This window comes from Dromiciops gliroides, chromosome 6, assembly GCF_019393635.1.
Source record: "Dromiciops gliroides isolate mDroGli1 chromosome 6, mDroGli1.pri, whole genome shotgun sequence".
NCBI classification, from domain to species: domain Eukaryota; kingdom Metazoa; phylum Chordata; class Mammalia; order Microbiotheria; family Microbiotheriidae; genus Dromiciops; species Dromiciops gliroides.
Genome location: NC_057866.1, coordinates 79,328,205 through 79,348,453, shown reverse-complemented (window position 1 = coordinate 79,348,453; position 20,249 = coordinate 79,328,205). Strand labels below are relative to the sequence as shown.

Sequence of the window (20,249 nt, the reverse complement as noted above, 5' to 3'; positions counted from 1 at the left end):
AGGGTTTAAATTAGAGTGAGTAAGAAAAAGGATGGGACTCAGATATTGCAGAGATAGAAATGTTATGAATAAATATAGTGAGGAGCAAATGAATGGATAGTGTTATGGGAATGCAGTGGGACCCCAAGAAACCTAAAGATTCCAACCCCCAAGGCCACAGGAAAAACAGCTCTCTCTCTCTCTCCCACCTCAGGTATAAGGTGTGACAGTACATGACATCAGTATGCTGACAAGCAATATCAAAGTCTTCAAGATGCTATACAAGATATGGATGGGTGCAGCATATCTTACTGATGCCCAATTATTAAAAAAAATCCCCTCCCTGTTGTTGTTTTATAAAGCCTTTCCTCTCTTTTGTTTTGTAAAGATACAAAAGACAGGTCTTCTCTAACTCCAATGGGACAGTTCCCCAGTCATATATTCCTCTCCTAGTAAATCTCTTTTTATTTTACAAAATTCATGATAAGCCTCCAATTCTTTGGGTGAGCCAGCACACCCCCTCCCCCATCCAGGTCACAAGTCCCTCCCAAACAGAGAGGTGGGATGACATAAAGGAGTCAAGAATAATAGAAGACTGAAATTGGGAGCCTGGGAGATGGGGGTATACTCAACAGAAATAGGAAGTTCAGAAGAGAGATGGATTTGACAGGAGAGTTGTGTTTCAGACTGGTCAAGTTGAAGATGCCCATGAGACATACAGTTCAAAATGTTTAATAGGTGACTGATGATCAGCTGCTGGATCTCAGGAGAGAGATAAAGGATATTCTCAAGTTTGTGAAACAAACTTGGTTATTACTATTACCATTTTAGAAATAAGAAAATCAAGGTTGGGAGAGGTGAAGCCTAGCATATGGATTTTTCTGATTCCTAGCTCTTCCAGCTCTTTCTACTCCATTGTTTTTTTGTTTGTTTGTTTGTTTTTTGCGGGGCAATGGGGGTTAAGTGACTTGCCCAGGGCCACACAGCTAGTAAGTGTCAAGTGTCTGAGGCCGAATTTGAACTCAGGTACTCCTCAATCCAGGGCCAGTGCTTTATCCACTGTGCCACCTAGCCGCCCCCCTTTCTACTCCACTGTAAGTGCTAGATTAAAAAATGTAAAATGAATAATGCAAGTTATTACCATTTCCTGTGCTTAGCAAGGTGATTGGAACACAGTCAGTGCTTAATAAATGCTTTTTTAATTCATTCTGATATGGGGGGAAGTGGGGTGCGGGTTTGGGTTAGGGGTTGGGGTTCTTAGGAATTCCTCTTTAAAGAATTACACCCTCTTGCACACAAAAGTAGTTAGAATAAGATGGTAGTTTATTTAGGAGCAAGGGAAGGGAAGGGTGGGGGGAGGGAAACCATGAAAGAAATCCTTGGACTTCTCATGGGGAGACAGGCACAAAGCACATGGCTCAGAGGTACCAAATCTCCTCGAACAGGAGATTGGAAGGTACTTTTATAGAGGACTGCTGGGGGTGGACCATCTGCCTGTGGAAAGTTCCTTTAGTGAGGGAGGACCATCCCCCACTGGTAGTGACTAGAGGAATTGGGTGAGGGGTGGCTATGGATCTCTTCAGGACACAAAGGCCGCAGCCACACCCAAACTCATCTCCTCAGGTTAAGGGAGACCAGAATGAAGGGTGGGAATCTGAAGCTAGCTCATTCTGATTTGGTTCTGCTCATCTCTCTAGGTGTTATCTGTCCTCTGGTTTAGTTTCTCAAGGAGAAGATTCCTTGATGTGCCCCAGAGAAATTCTGGGGTGCTCTGCACCCCATGACAATTCAAAGAGAAATAATTACCTTCTGTTTAGTGAAAGTAAAAGGGAATATCAAAGAGAGCAGGAAGGAAAGGAAGGGTTTGCAAGTGTAGGTTTTGCTGACAGTAGCAAATACCTTGCTTTGCTGGCCAAGTCCAAAAGTTCCAGTGGGATGGACTTCTGTCTGATAAAGGAAGAGGAGAAGAAACAGAAAGGGAAAAGGAAAGAAGAGGAACTGGGAAAGGAGGAAGTCAAAAAACAATTCTAAGAATATAACAGCAGTTACGAGCTTCCTGAGTCAACTAAGCTTATCAGCAGCACAGAGAAAGACATTCTTTTCCCTGCAAGGAATTCCTCCATGAAACCCTTTAACTCAGTACTGCAGGGACTGATGCTATTCCTGTTATTGCTTCTGATGGGAGCAGCTGATGCATATACCGGGACAGGAGAGAAACGATGGAATGGGGAAGGCACTAACCCCCATCTGGAGAGTATCTTCCTGGGCAGATGCAATGAGTATATCTCTGTGGTGAAGCCTGAACTCAGGTAAGTCATAAAGAGTGTCTCCAGAGAAAAGTTTGTTTCCTAATATAGTAGGGAGGGATATTTGTCTGATAGGGGAAGAGGCGGAAGTGCTGAAAGCCTAGGTCTCCTGGTCTGCCCTACTCTCTTTTGCTGTCAAAATTCCTCTAACTCCCTGCCTTTCTTTTTTCTTCTCTTTATATTTTTATCTTATAACTCCAAGGCAGAACTACTCTCTCAGGAACCTTGGGACAAAAGGCTTTCTCATTTATTTGAATGGAATTTTATTTTCCAAAATATCTGTAAAAACAAAATTTTAACATCAATTTTTAAAAAATTTTGTGTTCCAATTTCTCTTCCTCCCTCCATTCCCACCCCCCACCCACAAGAACTCAAGCAATTCAAAATAAGTTATACATGTGTAGTCATGGAAAAATTCTCATATTAGCTAGTTGTGAGAGAAAAGTCAAAAAACCCAAAACTTCAGATAAAGGAATTGTCAAAGAGGAAAAGAAAAAAAAATTTTTTTTAAATGTGTTTCCATCTGTTTTCAGATACTATCAGTTCTTTCTCTGTAGATGGGCTGCAATCTTTATAAGTCCTTCAAGGTTATATTAGATCATTGCCTTGCTGAAAATAGCCACATGCTTCCCAGCAGATCATCTCCCACTACTGCTGTTATTTTAAAGAATTTCAAGTAATAATATCAAACATAGAAAACTTAACAGTTTACAAAGAACTTTTATATATCTTATGTTTAGGTAGGTCCTAAAATTCAAAAGGTTTCTAGTATCCTTTTGGCAAAGAGCACTTTGTGGCTGTCCTCTGCATAGCAGCATAACTAAATACAGAGGAGTTTTTCACCAGGGCTGGGCTGGCCACTGGGTGAATATTTTTTCTGGCCATAGAAGCCCATGGAGAATATACCTCAAAGCTTTTCTTTTTGTGTCCTATACAATCTTAGTTATCTCTTCTGTTCTCGTGGGTTCAATTATCTCTATGCAGATGATTCATACATTCACACACACACACACACACACACACACACACACTTGCGCGCACGCGAGAGAGTGTGTGTGTGTGTATGTATACATATTCTCCTCCCCTACCTCCTCCCCCTCACTGATTTCTTCAACCCCACTCAGCATGAAGCAATTACAGAAGAAGACTCTTCACCCCTTTTCCTTACATATAGAGAAGTGAGGAAATGTTATGGGCCTAGCACCCCAGAAGTTATCTGGGGTACATCAAAGAACCTTCTCCTTGAGAACTAAACCAAAGGACAGATACACCTAAAGAGATAAGTGGCCCAGGATAGGGACTGAGCTAACCCCAGGATAACCACCTTTCATTCCAGTCTCCCTCACCCCTGGGGAGATAAGATTAGGTGTGGCTGCCTTTGTGGCAGGAGGAGAGATGGCTTGAGAAATCTGCAGCCACCCCTCACCCAATTCCCCCAGCCACCACCAGTGGGGGATGATCCTCCCTCAATAAGGGAACTTTCCACAGTCAGATGATCACCCCCATCAGTCCTCTATAAAAGTATCTGCCTGTCTCCTGCTTGAGGAGATAAGTATCTCAGAGCCAGGTCTCTGTGCCATGCCTTCTCCCCATGAGATTTCTCACTTGGTTTCCCTTCCCCAGCCCCTAAATAAACTATTATCTTATTCTATTGGTTTTGTGTGCAAGAGGGTGTAATTCTTTAAAGAGGAACTCCTACGGACCCCAAACCCCTACCCCTCTCCCTATCACAAACCCCCACCCTATTTCCCTATAACATAAGTGGAGCCCAACATTGAAGAGTACAGGAAATTTCCTCTTTCTTCTTGGCACACAAAACCTGGAGGTAGGACCCTCCCTTCTGGGTTTCTTTTCTCCCTCTCCCACCTGACTCAACCTCCGGTTTGAGTCACGGAGAGGTAGAGACAGTCAGCTTTTGCATGTGATGTGACAGGCAGCCTGGGTCTCCCTCCCTCGCCAAAAGCTTGGCCAGCCGTGCGAACCATGCAGAGATTCCATACATTTTGGCCTTTATGGCTTTAAGCCAGAACTCAAAAGGAAAGGAACAGAACAGAATATGCCCAGCAAAAGCAACTGAATTTAAGGAGGCTCTGAATAACCCTAAAATGCCTCCTTCCTCACAGGAGGCTTTCCATAACCCTACAATGCCTCGTTCCTCACAGGAATTCAATGACTTCTTAGATGACTGCATCCTGCTGGTAGTAAATCACTGCAAGCCCAAGCAATTAGTTAACCTTTCTGGCACACCCTCCTCCTCTGGGACCCCATCCCCTCCTGCTCCTCAGCCTCATTCCTTACTTGTTTCTCACTTCACCCCTTCTTCCCCACCTGCTTCCGTCCCTATGGGTCAACCACTGTCATACCACTCTATGACTGGGACTCCTTTTTGCCCACCGGCTGATCTCAGAACCAATCTCCTGTGCCCTCCACAGCCAAGCTCCAGCCACACTTGGAGTGGACTTCAGTACTCTCCTATCTGCCCCACCCAACACTGGTCTCCACAATCCATCCAGCTGTACCCGTCACAGCTGTACCCCTGTCACAATCTGGGGGGGGGGCAGCTCCAATATGTTTCTGATTCTTCTATTTTTTCCATTCAGCAGCTGCTCCCATCTGCTTTACCTAATCTGCAGTTGCCTACTCCCATTCCCCCAGTCCCCTTTACCCATCCTCCACTCACTCCTTGAACTGCTAGCCATCCCCTACCCACTTCACAGGCTAACCTGGGTCCTCCACCCTATTATCTGGCTTTGCCTCCACCTGAGCCTCTGACTGTGAATACATCTATTCCATTTGGCCCTCATCCCCATCCCAACTGGTCCCTACCAGAGTTTTCCACTGCTCCCCTGCTTCCATTAAGGGAATTTCCCATTGGGAAGGGTACAACCCTAATACATGTTCCTTTTCCATAAGCAGTTTATCTCAGATTAAAGAGAAATTGGGGTGTTACTCAGATAAGATTAGGTGTGGCTGCCTCTGTGGCAGGAGGAGAGATGGCTTGAGAAATCTGCAGCCACCCCTCACCCAATTCCCCCAGCCACCACCAGTGGGGGATGGTCCTCCCTCAATAAGGGAACTTTCCACAGTCAGATGATCACCCCCATCAGTCCTCTATAAAAGTATCTGCCTGTCTCCTGCTTGAGGAGATTGGTATCTCAGAGCCACTCTCTGTGCCATGCCTTCTCCCCATGAGAAGTCCAAGGATTTCTCTCTTGGTTTCCCTTCCCCAGCCCCTAAATAAACTATTATCTTATTCTATTGGTTTTGTGTGCAAGAGGGTATCATTCTTTAAAGAGGAACTCCTAAGGACCCCAAATCCCTACCCCTATCCCTATCACAAACCCCTACCCTATTTCCCTATTACAATACCTTTGATGTGGGCTAGAATTTGGGGTCAAATTGATTGTCCCAAAAGAATTACAAGACTCAGTGACTCAGTTTCCCAAGTTTTATTGCAATACTGTGAGTGATCACAGGGAGAGAACCAGAATATTGGAAAGGTTTCCCTTGAATAAGGAAAGGAAATACAATTATATTTATAGTATGGATAAATTGATGATCAGTCTCATTATAATAATCTCCACCTTGGGGAGGTACAGGGGAGGGCCTGTCCTACTTATTATAATATTCTCCACCTAAGGGTGTTTCAGGGGAGGGCTTATCCTAATTTGGAGTTCCTGGGGTCCTAAGCCAACCCCTGAAGCAGGTACCTTTTTCAGTGGAGGTGTGTTTTGGGGTTTTACATGTCATAAGGTGAATCTGGGGACAAATTTGGCCTTTTCTGCCCATGTCTCTTTCTGATTCCCATGGCTAGTTTTAAAATATAATCATTTTTCATTAGAATTTCTATAGGTTGTCTTTTTCCTTTATTGTTATTTTGACCTGACCTGTTCTGGTCTGTTATGGATGTTGATCACTATGGGTATGAGAACCTAACATAAGTTATCCATTAACTGGGATCTGACTCCCTTTTAGAGCTAATATCTGTATTAGAGCTTGGGTCTTGGGTTTTTCTATTAACCCCTTTTTGCCTCCTACATCACCCTTAGTAATTTTCCTCAGGTCCAGTACCATATAATCTGCCTCTTGGAAATGTCAAACTATAGGCACTATCGGTATCTCCAAACTTTAGGTACTATAGGCATATAGGTACATACAAGTAGTATAATATATAGTATATACATAGTATATGTAACCTCCTATAGGCATTTCTAAACTATAGACATTATAGGCATCTCCAAAACAGACCTCATTATTTTCCTCCCCAAAAACTTTGCCCTCTTCCAAAATTTTCCTATTACTATTGAGGGTGTTGGATTTTGGGGAGAACATAACTGGTTCCATTTTGTCCTATATTTGATCTCATATTTATTGCCCTTTCTGGATGATACTTCTTTGACAGGTACTAAATGTTTCCTTTAGTAACCCCATTCCTCCAATCACTTTATATTACAAAAGCAAACTCTTAGGATTTTAAACAGTTCCAGGAACTCACCCCCTTCTCCTTATCCTACCTGATAAGGCTTATAGTAGGAGCTTAACAAATGCTAATTAACTGACTGATAAGAAGCTTCTGTTTTCTTGGATCTGGTAAAAATGACACATTCTTTCCTTACTGACCCAATTGGAGCATACTATTGACTATCTTTCTCTTCTCCTGTGCCCAACTGGATCTTAGCCAAAACTGCTTTATAAGAAATTTCTCTTCTGTTATGTGTGTGCTTAATAAGCTGTTAACAAAGTACATAGTAGGTGTTTTCTTGAATTGGATTAAACTTATGGATCTTTTGAAATAATGAATCGGTACCATTGCTTGTTTTTTTCCCTTATAGTGAGAAAAACTGCTCAGCAATATGGGAAGCCTTTAAATCTGTGCTCCATAAGGATCCCTGCTCTGTCCTGCCTTCAGACTATGACCTTTTTATTAACTTGTCAAGACACTCCATTCCCAGAGATAAGGTACTCTCTGAATTCTGGGGACAGGTTTCTCTGATTATCATCTGTAGAGACATAGACGTGTATATGCTGAAGTATAAGAACTTGGAGCTCATCACCCATGGGCCAACCAGCACTAGGCCATAGCAGACTTGGGTTCATGCTTATGTTTCCAGTAAGGGTATTCCATGCACTTCCACCACAGTGTGAAACTGAGAGCCTTCAAAGTCTGCTTAGGTTGAACCCTAGGCACACAACAGAATAAAAAAAAAATCAGCAAAAAACAGGTCATTGGAACAGAAAAAAGAGATGGGGAATTATTTGTCAAATATTCTTTGCATGCATTCCCTAAATGATTCCATTCCTACCTTCCTTTATCTTCCCCAGCATAGTCCAGACAGGAAGCTTCCTCTTCTCAGTACTTCCATCTTTCTGTTTTTGTGAAATAATTCCCATGGCCGATTGTCAGCTTCTTGGGAAATAAAGCCTGGGTCTGACAGATTTATGCTGGCCACATAGTACAGTAGGAAATGTAAGCTTGCCATTACCTGACACTTCTCTCCACTAAAAGATAACCCCAACTTGGGCAGCTAGGTGGTGCAGTGGATAGAGCACTGGCCCTGGATTCAGGAGGACCTGAGTTCAAATCTGACCTCAGACACTTGACACTAGCTGTGTGACCCTAGGCAAGTCACTTAACCCCAATTGCCTCACCAAAAAAAAACAAACAAAAACCAACCAACCAAACAAAAAAGATAACCAAAACTCAAAGTTGTAACGTAGCACCCTCTCTGGGCTCACTACCCCAACTCACACTGGTGCTAATGGTCTGTCTCCAATGGGGTGGTTGCTTCTGTTCTCAAGGTTCTAGAAGTAACTGTCTGGCTATCTATATTCCTAATACTGTATGTAACTTATGTGTTCCCACTGGAGTGCTCCCTCTTATCAATAAGCTAGTAGACTCAGTTCTTAGCAAAGGCATTATTCCAATGGCTAAAGTCTAAACCAGGTATTCCCTTACATCAAGAATCATCTTTTCAGGGGCAGCTAGATGGTGCAGTGGATAGAGCACTGACCCTGGAGTCAGGAGTACCTGAGTTCAAATCCAGCCTCAGACACTTAGCACTTACTAGCTGTGTGACCCTGGGCAAGTCACTTAACCCCAATCCCAATTGCCTCACTAAAAAAAAAAAAAAAGAATCAGATTCTTCTAACCCCATTTTTGGAGGAGAGGAATGTGCCTGCACAAACCAGTCAGTATATGGAAATCACGACCCCCCTCCTAATGAGTTTATACCCTGACTCCATGGTATTGGGGGAAGTCCATCCATCCTCTCCTATCTCACATTAACCTGACACTACTCCTCACTGCTACTTGGAGAATAAAGAGAATATAGAGAAAAACTTCATCATTAGTGTGACTCCAAAGAACCATGAATTCTAAAAGAAATTTTAGGCATGAACATTTCAGGTCATTCCCACTGCAGAATGATAGTAATTCTTTCGTGAGCTTGTGTAGAGCAAGGCTGTCATCAGTGTGTGAGGCAACATGGTGCAGTGGACAAAATAGAGGTTTCAGGAGATAGGAGACCTGGATTCCCATCACAGCTCTGCCACTTACGAGTGGTATGACCATAAGCAAAGCACTTAACCTTTCCAAGACTCAGTTTCTTTATCTATAAAATGGGCATATTAATACTTCCACTATCTACCTGTGACAAGCCAGAAAAATCTATAGCCTTTGTTTTGACCAGCTGTCTCTGTACTACATGTGCCTCCTCCCCCTGACATCCCTTCTCTTTTCTGGAAACTTCCATGCCCAATGCTTCTAGCCCATCCCTAGTTTCTGCCTGTGATGTCATAGGTGGGAAGCCAATCAGACGTACCTGAGAGACACTGCACTCCTCCTGCAAAACCTCTTGGCTTTTATTATTTTTGCTGCTGCTATACTGTATAGGGCTGTCTCTATTCAGGCAGAGCTACAGTGGGTGATGAGCTGCTCTGGAATATAACATGATGGAGTACCCAGGTTTCCCACTCATCAACCCAGAAGAAGTGACAGGAACTTAGTAGAACTTCAGTGTTTCCCATCCAAAGGGGAGCCTTTTGCATGATTGTCTACTCCCTCTCCTGCTGAGGTTGTAGTAATCTTTCTTACTGTATTTGTGGCCCCTGACCCTGGCCCGCTGGGTATATCCTGGATTGTATTAGCCCACCCCAATGTATTTCTTGTTTGTGGTGAACCATTCTATGCACTTAACACAGTGCCTGGCACTTGGTAGGCACTTAATCTATTTATCTATTGATTAATTGATAACCATATTGTACATTGAGATCCTGTGTGGTAGTTGGTCATCTCATCACTCACATTTGAGGAAACCTAGACATAAGCCATATGTAAACCAATTTGGTCCCTACTGCAAAATTCTGGGGCATGGATATGAATCAAAAAAAGAAAAGTATCCTTTGGGGTCAGATCCCCCCAATGGATCTGGTTCATGTGAGCTCAGAGTCCTCAAGGGGACTCTTAGCCATGGTTATACTTGTAACCACCCTATAAGGTAGTGGCCCAGTTCGTTGGAGTTGTTTTCAGTGTTAAAGGCAGTAGGCCTTTATCAGGGTACCCTTTAACTCACAGAATGGAAAGAATGAGTCCCAATATGATTGGACTCATTGGCCAGTTCCTGTTACTTGAATATGAGCCATTGTAATTCTGAAAAGTTAAGTTTATATGAATTTTATATGATTGGCTGAGCATTTCATTAATTTTAGCAAAATCTCTCTTACAATAAAGAATGAAATAAAATCCATACCCTTTTCCAAGGTGGAAAGAGTGTTTAAGATAAGCCAGGGCCAATCATTTTTCACCAAGCAATTTAGAAATGAAAGTAAGATAGAATGTAACTCTTTTGGTTCCTACATAAAACTGGAATGATTCATATGCTTTAAAAAAAAAAAACCGTTAGCGAGACTTTTTTCTCCATGTTATCTTAATATTTTTCTCTCTCCAGTCATTGTTCTGGGAAAATAGCTATTCCCTTGTTATTGCTTACGCTGATAACACCCGCCGGCTGATGTCTTTAAATGATATGCTATATGGCAGAGTAGGAGATCTCATCAGTTGGTGTCGAGAAGAAAATGGCACAGGTAAGATTACTTGGTCACCCAAAGGAGAACCAACTCTGAGAAGTCAATCCTAAGTTTGTTCTAGACTTGAAGACAGGGACCTGGGTTTCTGATCCCCTACTATCCTCAGAGAATTTTGTTGACTTGTGCCCTCTCATCAAACTTCTGTGGAGAGAAGTCATGCTCCAAGGAAGATCAACATTGCTTATAAACTATAACATCAATTTTATTCATCCATTTCTCCCATTCAAATGCAAAAGAATAGAACTGTAATCTCTAGCTGAAGATGATAGAATTTAGAACTAGAAGAGACTTCAGTGGTCATCTAGTTCAACCTCTTCAAATGAAGAAAGCGAGGTTCTCAGTTAGGACACATTCCATAATCAAGTTCATCTCAGATGCTCTCAAACTATGTAACCCTGGGCAAGTCACTTAACTGCTCAGTCTCAGTTTCCTCATCTGTAAAATCAGGACAAAATTAGCAGCTACATCACCTCACAGGGGTACTTAGAGTATAAATAACTTTATTTGCCAACCACTTTATAACCTTTATAACCTTTGAAGTGCTATATAAATGGTAGTTGCTATTAATGTTATTATTATTTTCTGAGGTTACACAGGTATTAAGGGTGAAGGCTTAGATTTGGTTTTCTTTGTTTGTTTTTTGGGCAGGGCAATAAGGGTTAAGTGACTTGCCCAGCATCACACAGCTAGTGTCAAGTGTCTGAAGCTGGATTTGAACTCAGGTCCTCCTGAATCCAGGACTGGTGCTTTATCTACTTTGCCATCTTGCTGCACTCCAAGGCTTAGATTTGAGTTCATGTCTTCTGAGTCTAACGTCAGTGTTCTTTCCACTATTTCAAGCTGTTCAAACTAACCAAATTGTGGGAGCATGGATGGAGGTTAGAATTACTTGGTTTGTTTTTGCTCTTTTAAGATCAGACCATTAGTGGCATTTAGAATGGAACAAACTTGGCAATTAATGAATTCTAGAAAAGTGTCATTAAGTATGAAATATTACTTATTTCTAAATTATAATACATGAACAGAGGGGGCATGGTAAGAGGCTAAAGCCTGGTCTAAGAGGGAATCTTGGGTTCAAGTCTTGCCTTTTTTTTTTTGTCTTTTGGGGTTTTGTTTGTTTGTTTGTTTTGTGGGGCAATGAGGGTTAAGTGACTTGCCCAGGGTCACACAGCTAGTAAGTGTCAAGTGTCTGAGGCTGGATTTGAACTCAGGTTCTCCTGAATCCAAGGCTGGTGCTTTATCCACTGTGCCACCTAGCTGCCCTCAAGACCTGCCTTTAACAGATAATAAAGATGTGACTACGCTCAAGTTACTTGATGCCTCAGTGACTCTAGCAACTCTCTAGAAGTTAAACAAATTGGTGGAGGGAGTTTATACCCTGGGAGTTCCTTATACCTGATGAAATCAGGCATCAACCCCCTCCTAAAAATTAAAAGTAAATTATATCTACAAGTAGTTGCTAATGTTTTTTAATACAAAATAAGATGGCATGGAATAGATAAAAACACTAGTAACTAGGTAGGGCCTGGAGTCAGGAAGGCCTGAATTCAAATATGGTCTCAGATACTGACTATCTGTATGACCATGGGCAAGTCTGTTGACTTGAATCTGCCTCAGTTTCCTTAACTGTAAAATGGAGATAATAATAGCTCCCATTCCCTAGAGTTATTGTGAAGATCAAATGAGATAATAATTGGGAAGTTCTTAGTACAGTGTTTGACAAATAGTAAGAGGTATATAAGTGCTGGCTATTATTATCATTATTAAGATTCAGGCTTAGAGGGTGGAGCCAAGATGGTGGAGGAAAGACATTAAACACACAAAGCTCCTGATACAATCACCCCAAAAACAGCAATAAAAGAACCCCTAGAGCAGAAAAACACACAAAAATACAGGCTGAGATTGATCTCCAGCTATAGATAGATTTCAGGGGGTCATGCTGGTCCACAAGTAAAGTCCAACCCCATGATCACGGTGACAGAGACACCAGGCACACCACCAGAGGAATTTACTCCAGAGCCTCTGAATCAGCTACAGCACCAGCATCTTCTAGAACTGAGCGTGCGGTCGGGTGAGAGGGCTGAACAACTGCGGGGGGCTGGGTTTGTGCAGGGGTATCAGCAGGTCCTAGGGAGGAATTCGGCTGTCCCACCAAGAAGAAATCCTGAGCAGCGGGAGGCCCAGGTCAGGGAGGGGCACAGGCTTGTCAAAGCTAAGAACCACACCACAGAAAGCTTTGCTGGTTGGTGGTTTAGTAAGTAGGCTTGAGGTTATTTTCGGACCAGAGAACAGGCCAGGTGAGAGTAAAACTTGCCCTCCCTCAAACCAAAATACCTGGGACCCTCTGAAGCTGGGAACAAGAATGGAGCTGAGAAGCAGGCCCTGTTCCCTGCCCCGCCTCCAGTGGAGAGTTTAAAATCAAGTAAAAGATGAGCAAGCAAAGAAAGTTCAGAATTATAGAAAGCTTATTCAGTGCATAGGAAGATCAAGGTGCCGCTTCAGATGAGGAAATCAAACACAGGGCCTCTACATCCAAAGCTTCCAAGAAAAATATGAACTGGTCTCAGGCCATGGAAGCTCTCAAAAGGGACTTTGAAGAGAAAGTAGGAGAGATAGAAGGAAGATGTAGAGAGAGGGAGGAAAGAATGGAAAGAGAAATGAGAGCAATGCAGGAGAGCTATGAAAAAAAAGTCAACAGTTGGAAAAGCCAAAGGGAAAAGGAGATTTTAAAAAAACTATCTGATGAAAATAATTGCCTAAGAATTAGGATTGAACAAATGGAAGCTAGTGACCTTATGAGAAACCAAAACATGGTAAAGTAAATCCAACTGAATGAAAAAAATAGAGGGCAATGTGAAATATCTCCTTGGAAAAACAACTGACCTAGAAAATAAATCCAGGAGAGATAATTTGAAAATCATTGGACTACCTGAAAACCATGACCAAAATAAGAGCTTAGACACCATCCTCCAAGAGATTGTGAGGGAAAATTACCCTGATATTCTAGAAGCAGAAGCTAAATTAGAAATGGAAAGAATCCACCATTCACCTCCTGAAAGAGATCCCCAAAGGAAAAGCTCCAGGAATATTATAGCCAAATTCCAGAACTCCCAGGTCAAGCAGAAAATATTGCAAGCAGCTAGAAAAAAGGAATTCAAATACTGTGGAGCCCCAGTAAGGATAAAGCAAGATCTAGCAGCTTATATATATATATATATATATATATATTTAGTGAGGCAATTGGAGTTAAGTGACTTGCCCAGGGTCACACAGCTAGTAAGTGTTAAGTGTCTGAGGCTGGATTTGAACTCAGGTACTCCTGACTCCAGGGCCGGTGTTCTATCCACTGCGCCATCTAGCTGCCCCTAGCAGCTTCTATATTAAAGGACCAGAGGGCATGGAATATGATATTCCAGGGGACAAAGGAACTGGGACTATAGACAAAAATCATGTACCCAACAAAACTGATTATAATCTTTCAGAGGAAAAAAATGGGACTTCAATGAAAAAGAGGACTTTCAGGCATTTATGATGAAAAGACCTGAACTGAATAGAAAATTTGACTTTCAAATACAAGACCCTGGAGAATCATAAAACAGTAAACAAGGAGAAGAAATCACGAGGGACACTAAAAGGTTAAACTGTTTACAGTCATACATGAGACAATAGTACTTCGAATTCATAAGAACTTTTTCATCAAGGAATACACAGAGGACACAGGTCTGAACTGAATATTAAGGGATGGTATTTGTAAAGCATTTAATTTTTGTGTATCCTTGTTCTTTGTGGAGCAAACAGGTTGGGTTGTCTGGTGTCTGGGGCCGGATTTGGGCTCTGGGCCTCCTGGGCCTAGGGCTGGTGCTTTGTCCACTGTGCCACCTAGCTCACCCATGATGAGGTGACGGGTAGGAGGAATAGACTGGGGGAGAGGGGAGGAGAGAGGTGGAATAGAGAGAGGTAGCTCACTTGAAGGAAACAAGAAAAAAGCCTATGGAGGGGAGGGGAAGAGGGGGAAGGAGAGGGGGAGTGAGTGAACCTCATTATCATCAGAATTGGCTCGAAGAGTGAATAACATACATAATCAAGCGGGTATAGTCATATATTTTTGCCCTGAGGAAAAGTGGGAGGAGAAGGAGATGGGGGGGGGGGGCGGAGAAGAGGGGAAGGAGGGAAGGGAAGTTTTGGGGAGGGAGCTGTAAAAAGCAAAACACTTTTGAGAAAGGTGAAGATGTTCTTCATAACACGACATGTATGACATATATTGAATTGCTTGATTTCATAGGGAGAGTTGAGGAGGGAGGGAGGAAGAAAAATTTAGAAAACAGAATTAGCTCAAAGACCTTAACCTCATCTGTGTGGGCTCAAGGAGAGAATAACATACACACCCAATTGGGAAGAGTAATCTATTTAGCCCTACAGGGAAGTAGGAGGGGAAGAGGATAAGGAGGGAAGGGTGAATGAAGGGAGGGTAGAGCAAGGGAGGGGGCAGTCAGTAGCAAAACACTTTTGAGGAGGAGTAGCACAAAATAAGATAGACAATAGAATAAATATCATTGGAAGGGAATGGGATGGAGCGAAATAGTTAATGATGATTGACTACAATGTCAAAACATATGGTACCTACTCTGCTGGGCTTTTGTGAAGAAAATTCTCTGTCCAGTTCAAGGTATTATATAAAAATTACAATGAACAGGATGCTATCAGAAAAACCTGGAAAGACCCACATGAACTGAAGCAGAGAGAAATGTACTATATGCAAAATAACAGCATTAGTGTAAGATGATCTGCTGGGAAGCACGTGGTTATTTTCAGCAAGGCAATGATCCAATATAACTCTGAAGAACTTAGGAAAATTGCAGTCCATCTACAGAGAAAAAACTAATGGTTTCTGAAAACAGACAAACACATTTTTTTGGACAATTCCTTAATCTGAAGTTTTGTTTTTATCCGTTTTCTCTCACAATCTAGATAATGTAGAATTGTTTGCCATGACTACTTGTGTATAATTTATGTTGAATTGTTTGAGTTCTGGAGGGGGGAGGTGGGAGGGGAGGGAGGAAGAGAAGTTGTAACACAAAGTTTAAAAAAAAATTGATGTCAAAATTTGCTTTTACATGTAATTTGGAAAATAAAAGTCTAAAAAAAGATTCAGACTTAATTCTGCATTAGTCATGTTTTGAAAGAAGAATCAGAACACGAGGGAAAAACCTCAATAAAGAAAACAAAAACAGAAACAAAAAGTATAAACAGTATAGTTCAATTTGCATTCAGAATCCACAGTTCTTTTTTCTGGATGTGGAAAATACTTTCCGTCATGAGCTCTTTGGAATTGTCTTGGATCATTGCACTACTGAGAAGAGCCAAGTCTATTACAGCTGATGTTACACAATGTTGCTATGTATAACCGATATTCTCCTGGTTCTGCTCACTTCACTCAGCATCAGTCCACTTAAGTCTTTACAGATTTTTCTGAAATCTGCCTGCTCATCATTTCTTATAGCACAATAGTATTCCATTACATTCATATACCACAACTTGTTCAGTCATTCCCCAATTAATGGACATTCCCTCGATTTCTAATTCTTTGCCACCACAAAGAGAGCTGCCATAAATATTTTTGTACATGTGTGTTCTTTTCCCTTTTCTATGATCTCTTTGGGATACAGACCTAGTATTAGTATTACTGGTTCAAAGGGTATGCACAGTCCCAAAGCCCTTTGGGCATAGTTCCAAATTGCTCTCCAGAATGATTGGATCAGTTCACAACTCCACCAACAATGCATTAGTGTTCCAATTTTTCCACAGCTTCTCTCACAACATGACTAATGCAGAAATATGTTTAATGTGATTGTAATCAGATTTCTATATCAGATTTCTTTCTTTCTAGGGGATGGGGGCAGGGAAGGGAGAGAGAGAGAAAAATTTGGAACTAAAAATCTTATGAAAATAAATTTTGAGAACTATCTTTACATGTAACTGGAAAATAATAAAATACTTTTATAATTAAAAAAAAAGATTCAGGCTTAAAATCTAAAACCTTCACCACACTACAAGAAATCAGTGGAAGAAGTGATTTTTTTTTTTTCCACTAGGAGATCAGAAGTTCTAGTTACAGTCTTACCACTAGACAGTATGGGACCTTGAGTAGTTTTATTACTAATTATGTACTTCAGTTGCCTGAGTTACAGCAATAACAATACATGCTGAAGACATGAGCCTAGACCAGGTAAACTTTTGGTGTAAATGTATAGCTGTAAAGTCTATTGTTCTATGAAGCCATTACTGTTACAAGCTCCATTTTTCTCCCCATTTCACCAATTTCTAATATATCCTAGTCAGCCAGTCTATTTGCTTAACTTCTTTCCCTTGTGATAAAACATATCAATAAAACGCTTTGGATTTTTCCTTAGATTTTGATTACCAATCCTGTCCCATAGTCGAAGACTGTGAGAACAATGCAGTGGACTCCTTCTGGAAGAGAGCATCCTCACAGGTAATCCTGTGGTTAGCACTTAGCTATGTGAGCCCAGGTGTGATGAATGGTTCCAACAGTTTTGGAAGTCAAATAGAGAGAGGTAGAGAGAGAAGCAACATGGAAGAGCAGAATGGGAACCATCTCTGAGTCTTGGAAGACCTAGATTCAGGTCCCACTTCCCTGGTCAAGTCACTCAACCTCTCCAAACCCCAAGCATGCAGAGAAGATGTCCCTCTGTTTTGGTAGAAGGAGTCTGGAATTCCTTCCATCAGTAAAATCAAAGGTCTGACAAATAGACTCAAAAACCCCACAGTTTACAAGAGATGTACTGAGGTGCTGGAGATATATTTTCTTGCATGGTTTTTCTTTTGTTCCCTTTAGGTGGGGTAAATAAGTGATTTCCTAAGGTATAGTTTTCCTAACTCTTAGGCCAGCCTCCAGCTGCTAAACCATGCCTTATCTGTTCATGTGTAACTTGGAAATAAAGAACATGTCTCATTTAATGATATCTGTAAAATGTTTAGAGAATCAATCAATTGATTGATCAATCAATAACCATGAAAATTAATATCTGCTAAGTGCTAAAACTTAGTAAATCCTAATCTCATTGGCTATGTCATATCTTTGCAAAGGCAAAAAAAAAATGAATGTGGAAGTAGATGTGAGGGTGAAAGTGTCCAGTTTGATCTCAGTGGTTGAGAAATTATGCAGTGTCCAACAGGTGCACACATCCCATTAACAAGTAATTGTGGGGGCAGCTAGATGGTGCAGTGGTTAAAGCACCAGCCCTGGATTCAGGAGTACCTGAGTTCAAATATGACCTCAGACACTTGACACTAGCTGTGTGACCCTGGGCAAGTCACTTAACCCCCATTGCCTGCAAAAAACCAACTATGGCTAGTTTTTATGTAGCACATACTATGTGCTAGACATTGTGTTAAGTACTTTACAACTATCATCTCTTGATCCTCACAGCTGAGACAGGTAAATACTCTTCTTATGCCCATTTTATAGCTGAGGAAGCTGAGACAAACAGAATTTAAATGGCAGGCCCAAGCTTATCTGAGGTGGCTTTTGAACTCAGGTCTTTATAACTCCATGCCGGGCTCTTTATCCATTTTGACACCTAACTGCCTATTTAATTGTTTGGACCTAACTACTTAATTAACAGAAGCATTGGGTATTTCTTTTGGCTTAGGGAGATTGTGAAAAAAATACTGAGACTCTAAGGGAGGGTGCCATGAACCAAGTGAGTTTGGGAACCTCTGCTCATAAGGCAATAAACCTATAGAACTTCTGAATTAGAAGAAACCCATTACCAGGACCCACTTGGGAAAGAAGCCCAAGAGAATGGGGTGAGAAGGAAGAAGAGAGAGAATTTTAAAAAATAATGTACTCTCATCATAAGTCCGGAGTTTGGAAATGGTAGCCCTAAAAGCTGGAATTGTTTATACAGGATGGGCCAAAAGTCACAAAAGGGCCTGATTTTTAAATAACTTTTAAAAAATGATTTTTTCTTGATTTTTCACCATTTATGAGATTTGACTTCTTACATGTAATGTAAATTCATTTCCTATATAGACTGTATATGATGTTATGGTATTGTGAATTAAAAACAAAAAATAAGGGAGTTATACAATATTTGTGACTTTTGGCCTACCCTGTATAAGAATGCACTCACACACAAAACTGTGTGCACATGTGCACAAACACACACACACACACACACACTTGCTTCTAGCATGCAGAGGCTCGGCTATGCAACTCAGGTGGTTTAACACCATAAACTGCCACTGTAGAATAACAGAGCTATAGCAGCTACTCAAGGTTCCCCAAACCAGCTTTCTTGTGGATGTCCCCTGAGATAGCTTGTCTGGGCCAGGGATAATCCTCTGACAGGCTTTGGTATAACAAGGGACACAATTCAGTTATAGGAGACCAAGCCAAAACACTGTTTTGAAGAAGTTGCCCTGGGGAAGAAGCATCAGGAAATGAGTCATTTGAGTAAAGATAAAAACATTCCAGAGTCACCAGTCTAGGCGGGGGATTCCTCTTTTAACATTCCCCTCCCCTCTAGATTAGATAGCTTGCTTCAGGTCTCTCCCAACTCTTAGAATCTGCTGAAAGCCAGAATACAGGCTAGCCAAGGCTGGGCTCAGTGTTTATAACCTGGATCAGGAAAGACAACATGCCAGAATCTTTGTATTTTATTTATTTATTTTTAAGGAGCTCAGCAAGGTAGGCACTTGTAGCAAATTGTTTTGACAGGGCCTGTGCTATTTTTTTGAAGCTGTATAATAAGCACCTGGGCCATGTGCAATGAGATGAAAAGGGTGGTTCTCTTTTTTTTCTTTTTCTTTTTTTGGTGAGGCAATTGGGGTTAAGTGACTTGCCCAGGGTCACACAGCTAGTAAGTGTCAAGTGTCTGAGGCTGGATTTGAATTTAGGTCCTCCTGACTCCAGAGCTGGTGCTCTATCCACTGTGTCACCTAGCTACCCTGGAAAGGGTGGTTCTCTAAGGTAGTCCCCCACAGCCACCCCCTTCCCCAGCTCTCACCCGTGAATAATCCCTCCACTGCCCCTCTGTAGTTATGAAATACCAGAGAATGGCACTTAGACTCTACATCCTGAAAACCGGTCCTCTGCAAATTCCTAAAGTAGTTGAAGTTTGTCTTGAGGGCTCAGTAGTTCTTTTCACTACCTCATTTATTTCCTTTTGCTTTCCTGTCATACCCCCACCCCCACCCCCAAACCCAGATATGCAGTATCCTCATATCCTTTGCTTAAATCCTGCTACTATGGTGGTCATCAACTTCATTCCCAATCAAAACACATACCCAGGGTTCTTTCAAAAGCCCTTGCTCTCTACTTGGTGACAACTGGGTAAATGATAAATGAGTTCCTGATGAAAGTGGAAATGACACAGATTTGGAATTAGAAAACTTGGATCTGAATCCTATCTTCCCTTAGCTTGGGGGACCTTGGATAATGTTATGGGCCTGGGGTACCTCAGAAGTTTTCTGGGTGATATGGTGGGAAAATGGGGTATGAGTTGGGGTTGGGGTTCTTGGGAATTCCTCTTTAAAGAATTACACCCTCTTGCAAACAAAACATAGTTGGAATAAGGTGGTGGTTTATTTAGGAGCAAGGGAAGGGAAGGGTTGGGGGAGGGAAACCATGAAAGAAATCCTTGGACTTTTCATGGGGAGATTTGGCATAAAGCACATGGCTCAGAGGCACCAAATCTCCTCGAACAGGAGACTGGAAGGTACTTTTATAGAGGCCTGATGGGGGTGGACCATCTGCCTGTGGAAAGTTCCTTTAATGAAGGTGGACCATCCCCCACTGGTGGTAGCTGGGGGAATTGGGTGAGGAGTGGAGGACCATCCCCCACTAGTAGTGAC

General features: G+C 41.8%; 1 protein-coding gene across 2 annotated transcripts in view; it reads left to right on the top strand.

Annotated features, from left to right (window-relative positions):
- Positions 1-1,969: 1,969 nt before the first annotated feature.
- BST1 (bone marrow stromal cell antigen 1) overlaps positions 1,970-20,249 on the top strand; it is a 36,459-nt gene continuing 18,179 nt past the window's right edge. For both annotated transcript variants that reach the window (XM_043972759.1, XM_043972758.1), the window contains exons 1-4: positions 1,970-2,288; positions 7,118-7,244; positions 10,232-10,367; positions 16,781-16,863. In XM_043972759.1, the coding sequence (XP_043828694.1) occupies positions 2,101-2,288; positions 7,118-7,244; positions 10,232-10,367; positions 16,781-16,863 (534 nt within the window). In that variant the 5' untranslated portion in view covers positions 1,970-2,100. The remainder of the gene's footprint in view (positions 2,289-7,117; positions 7,245-10,231; positions 10,368-16,780; positions 16,864-20,249) is intronic.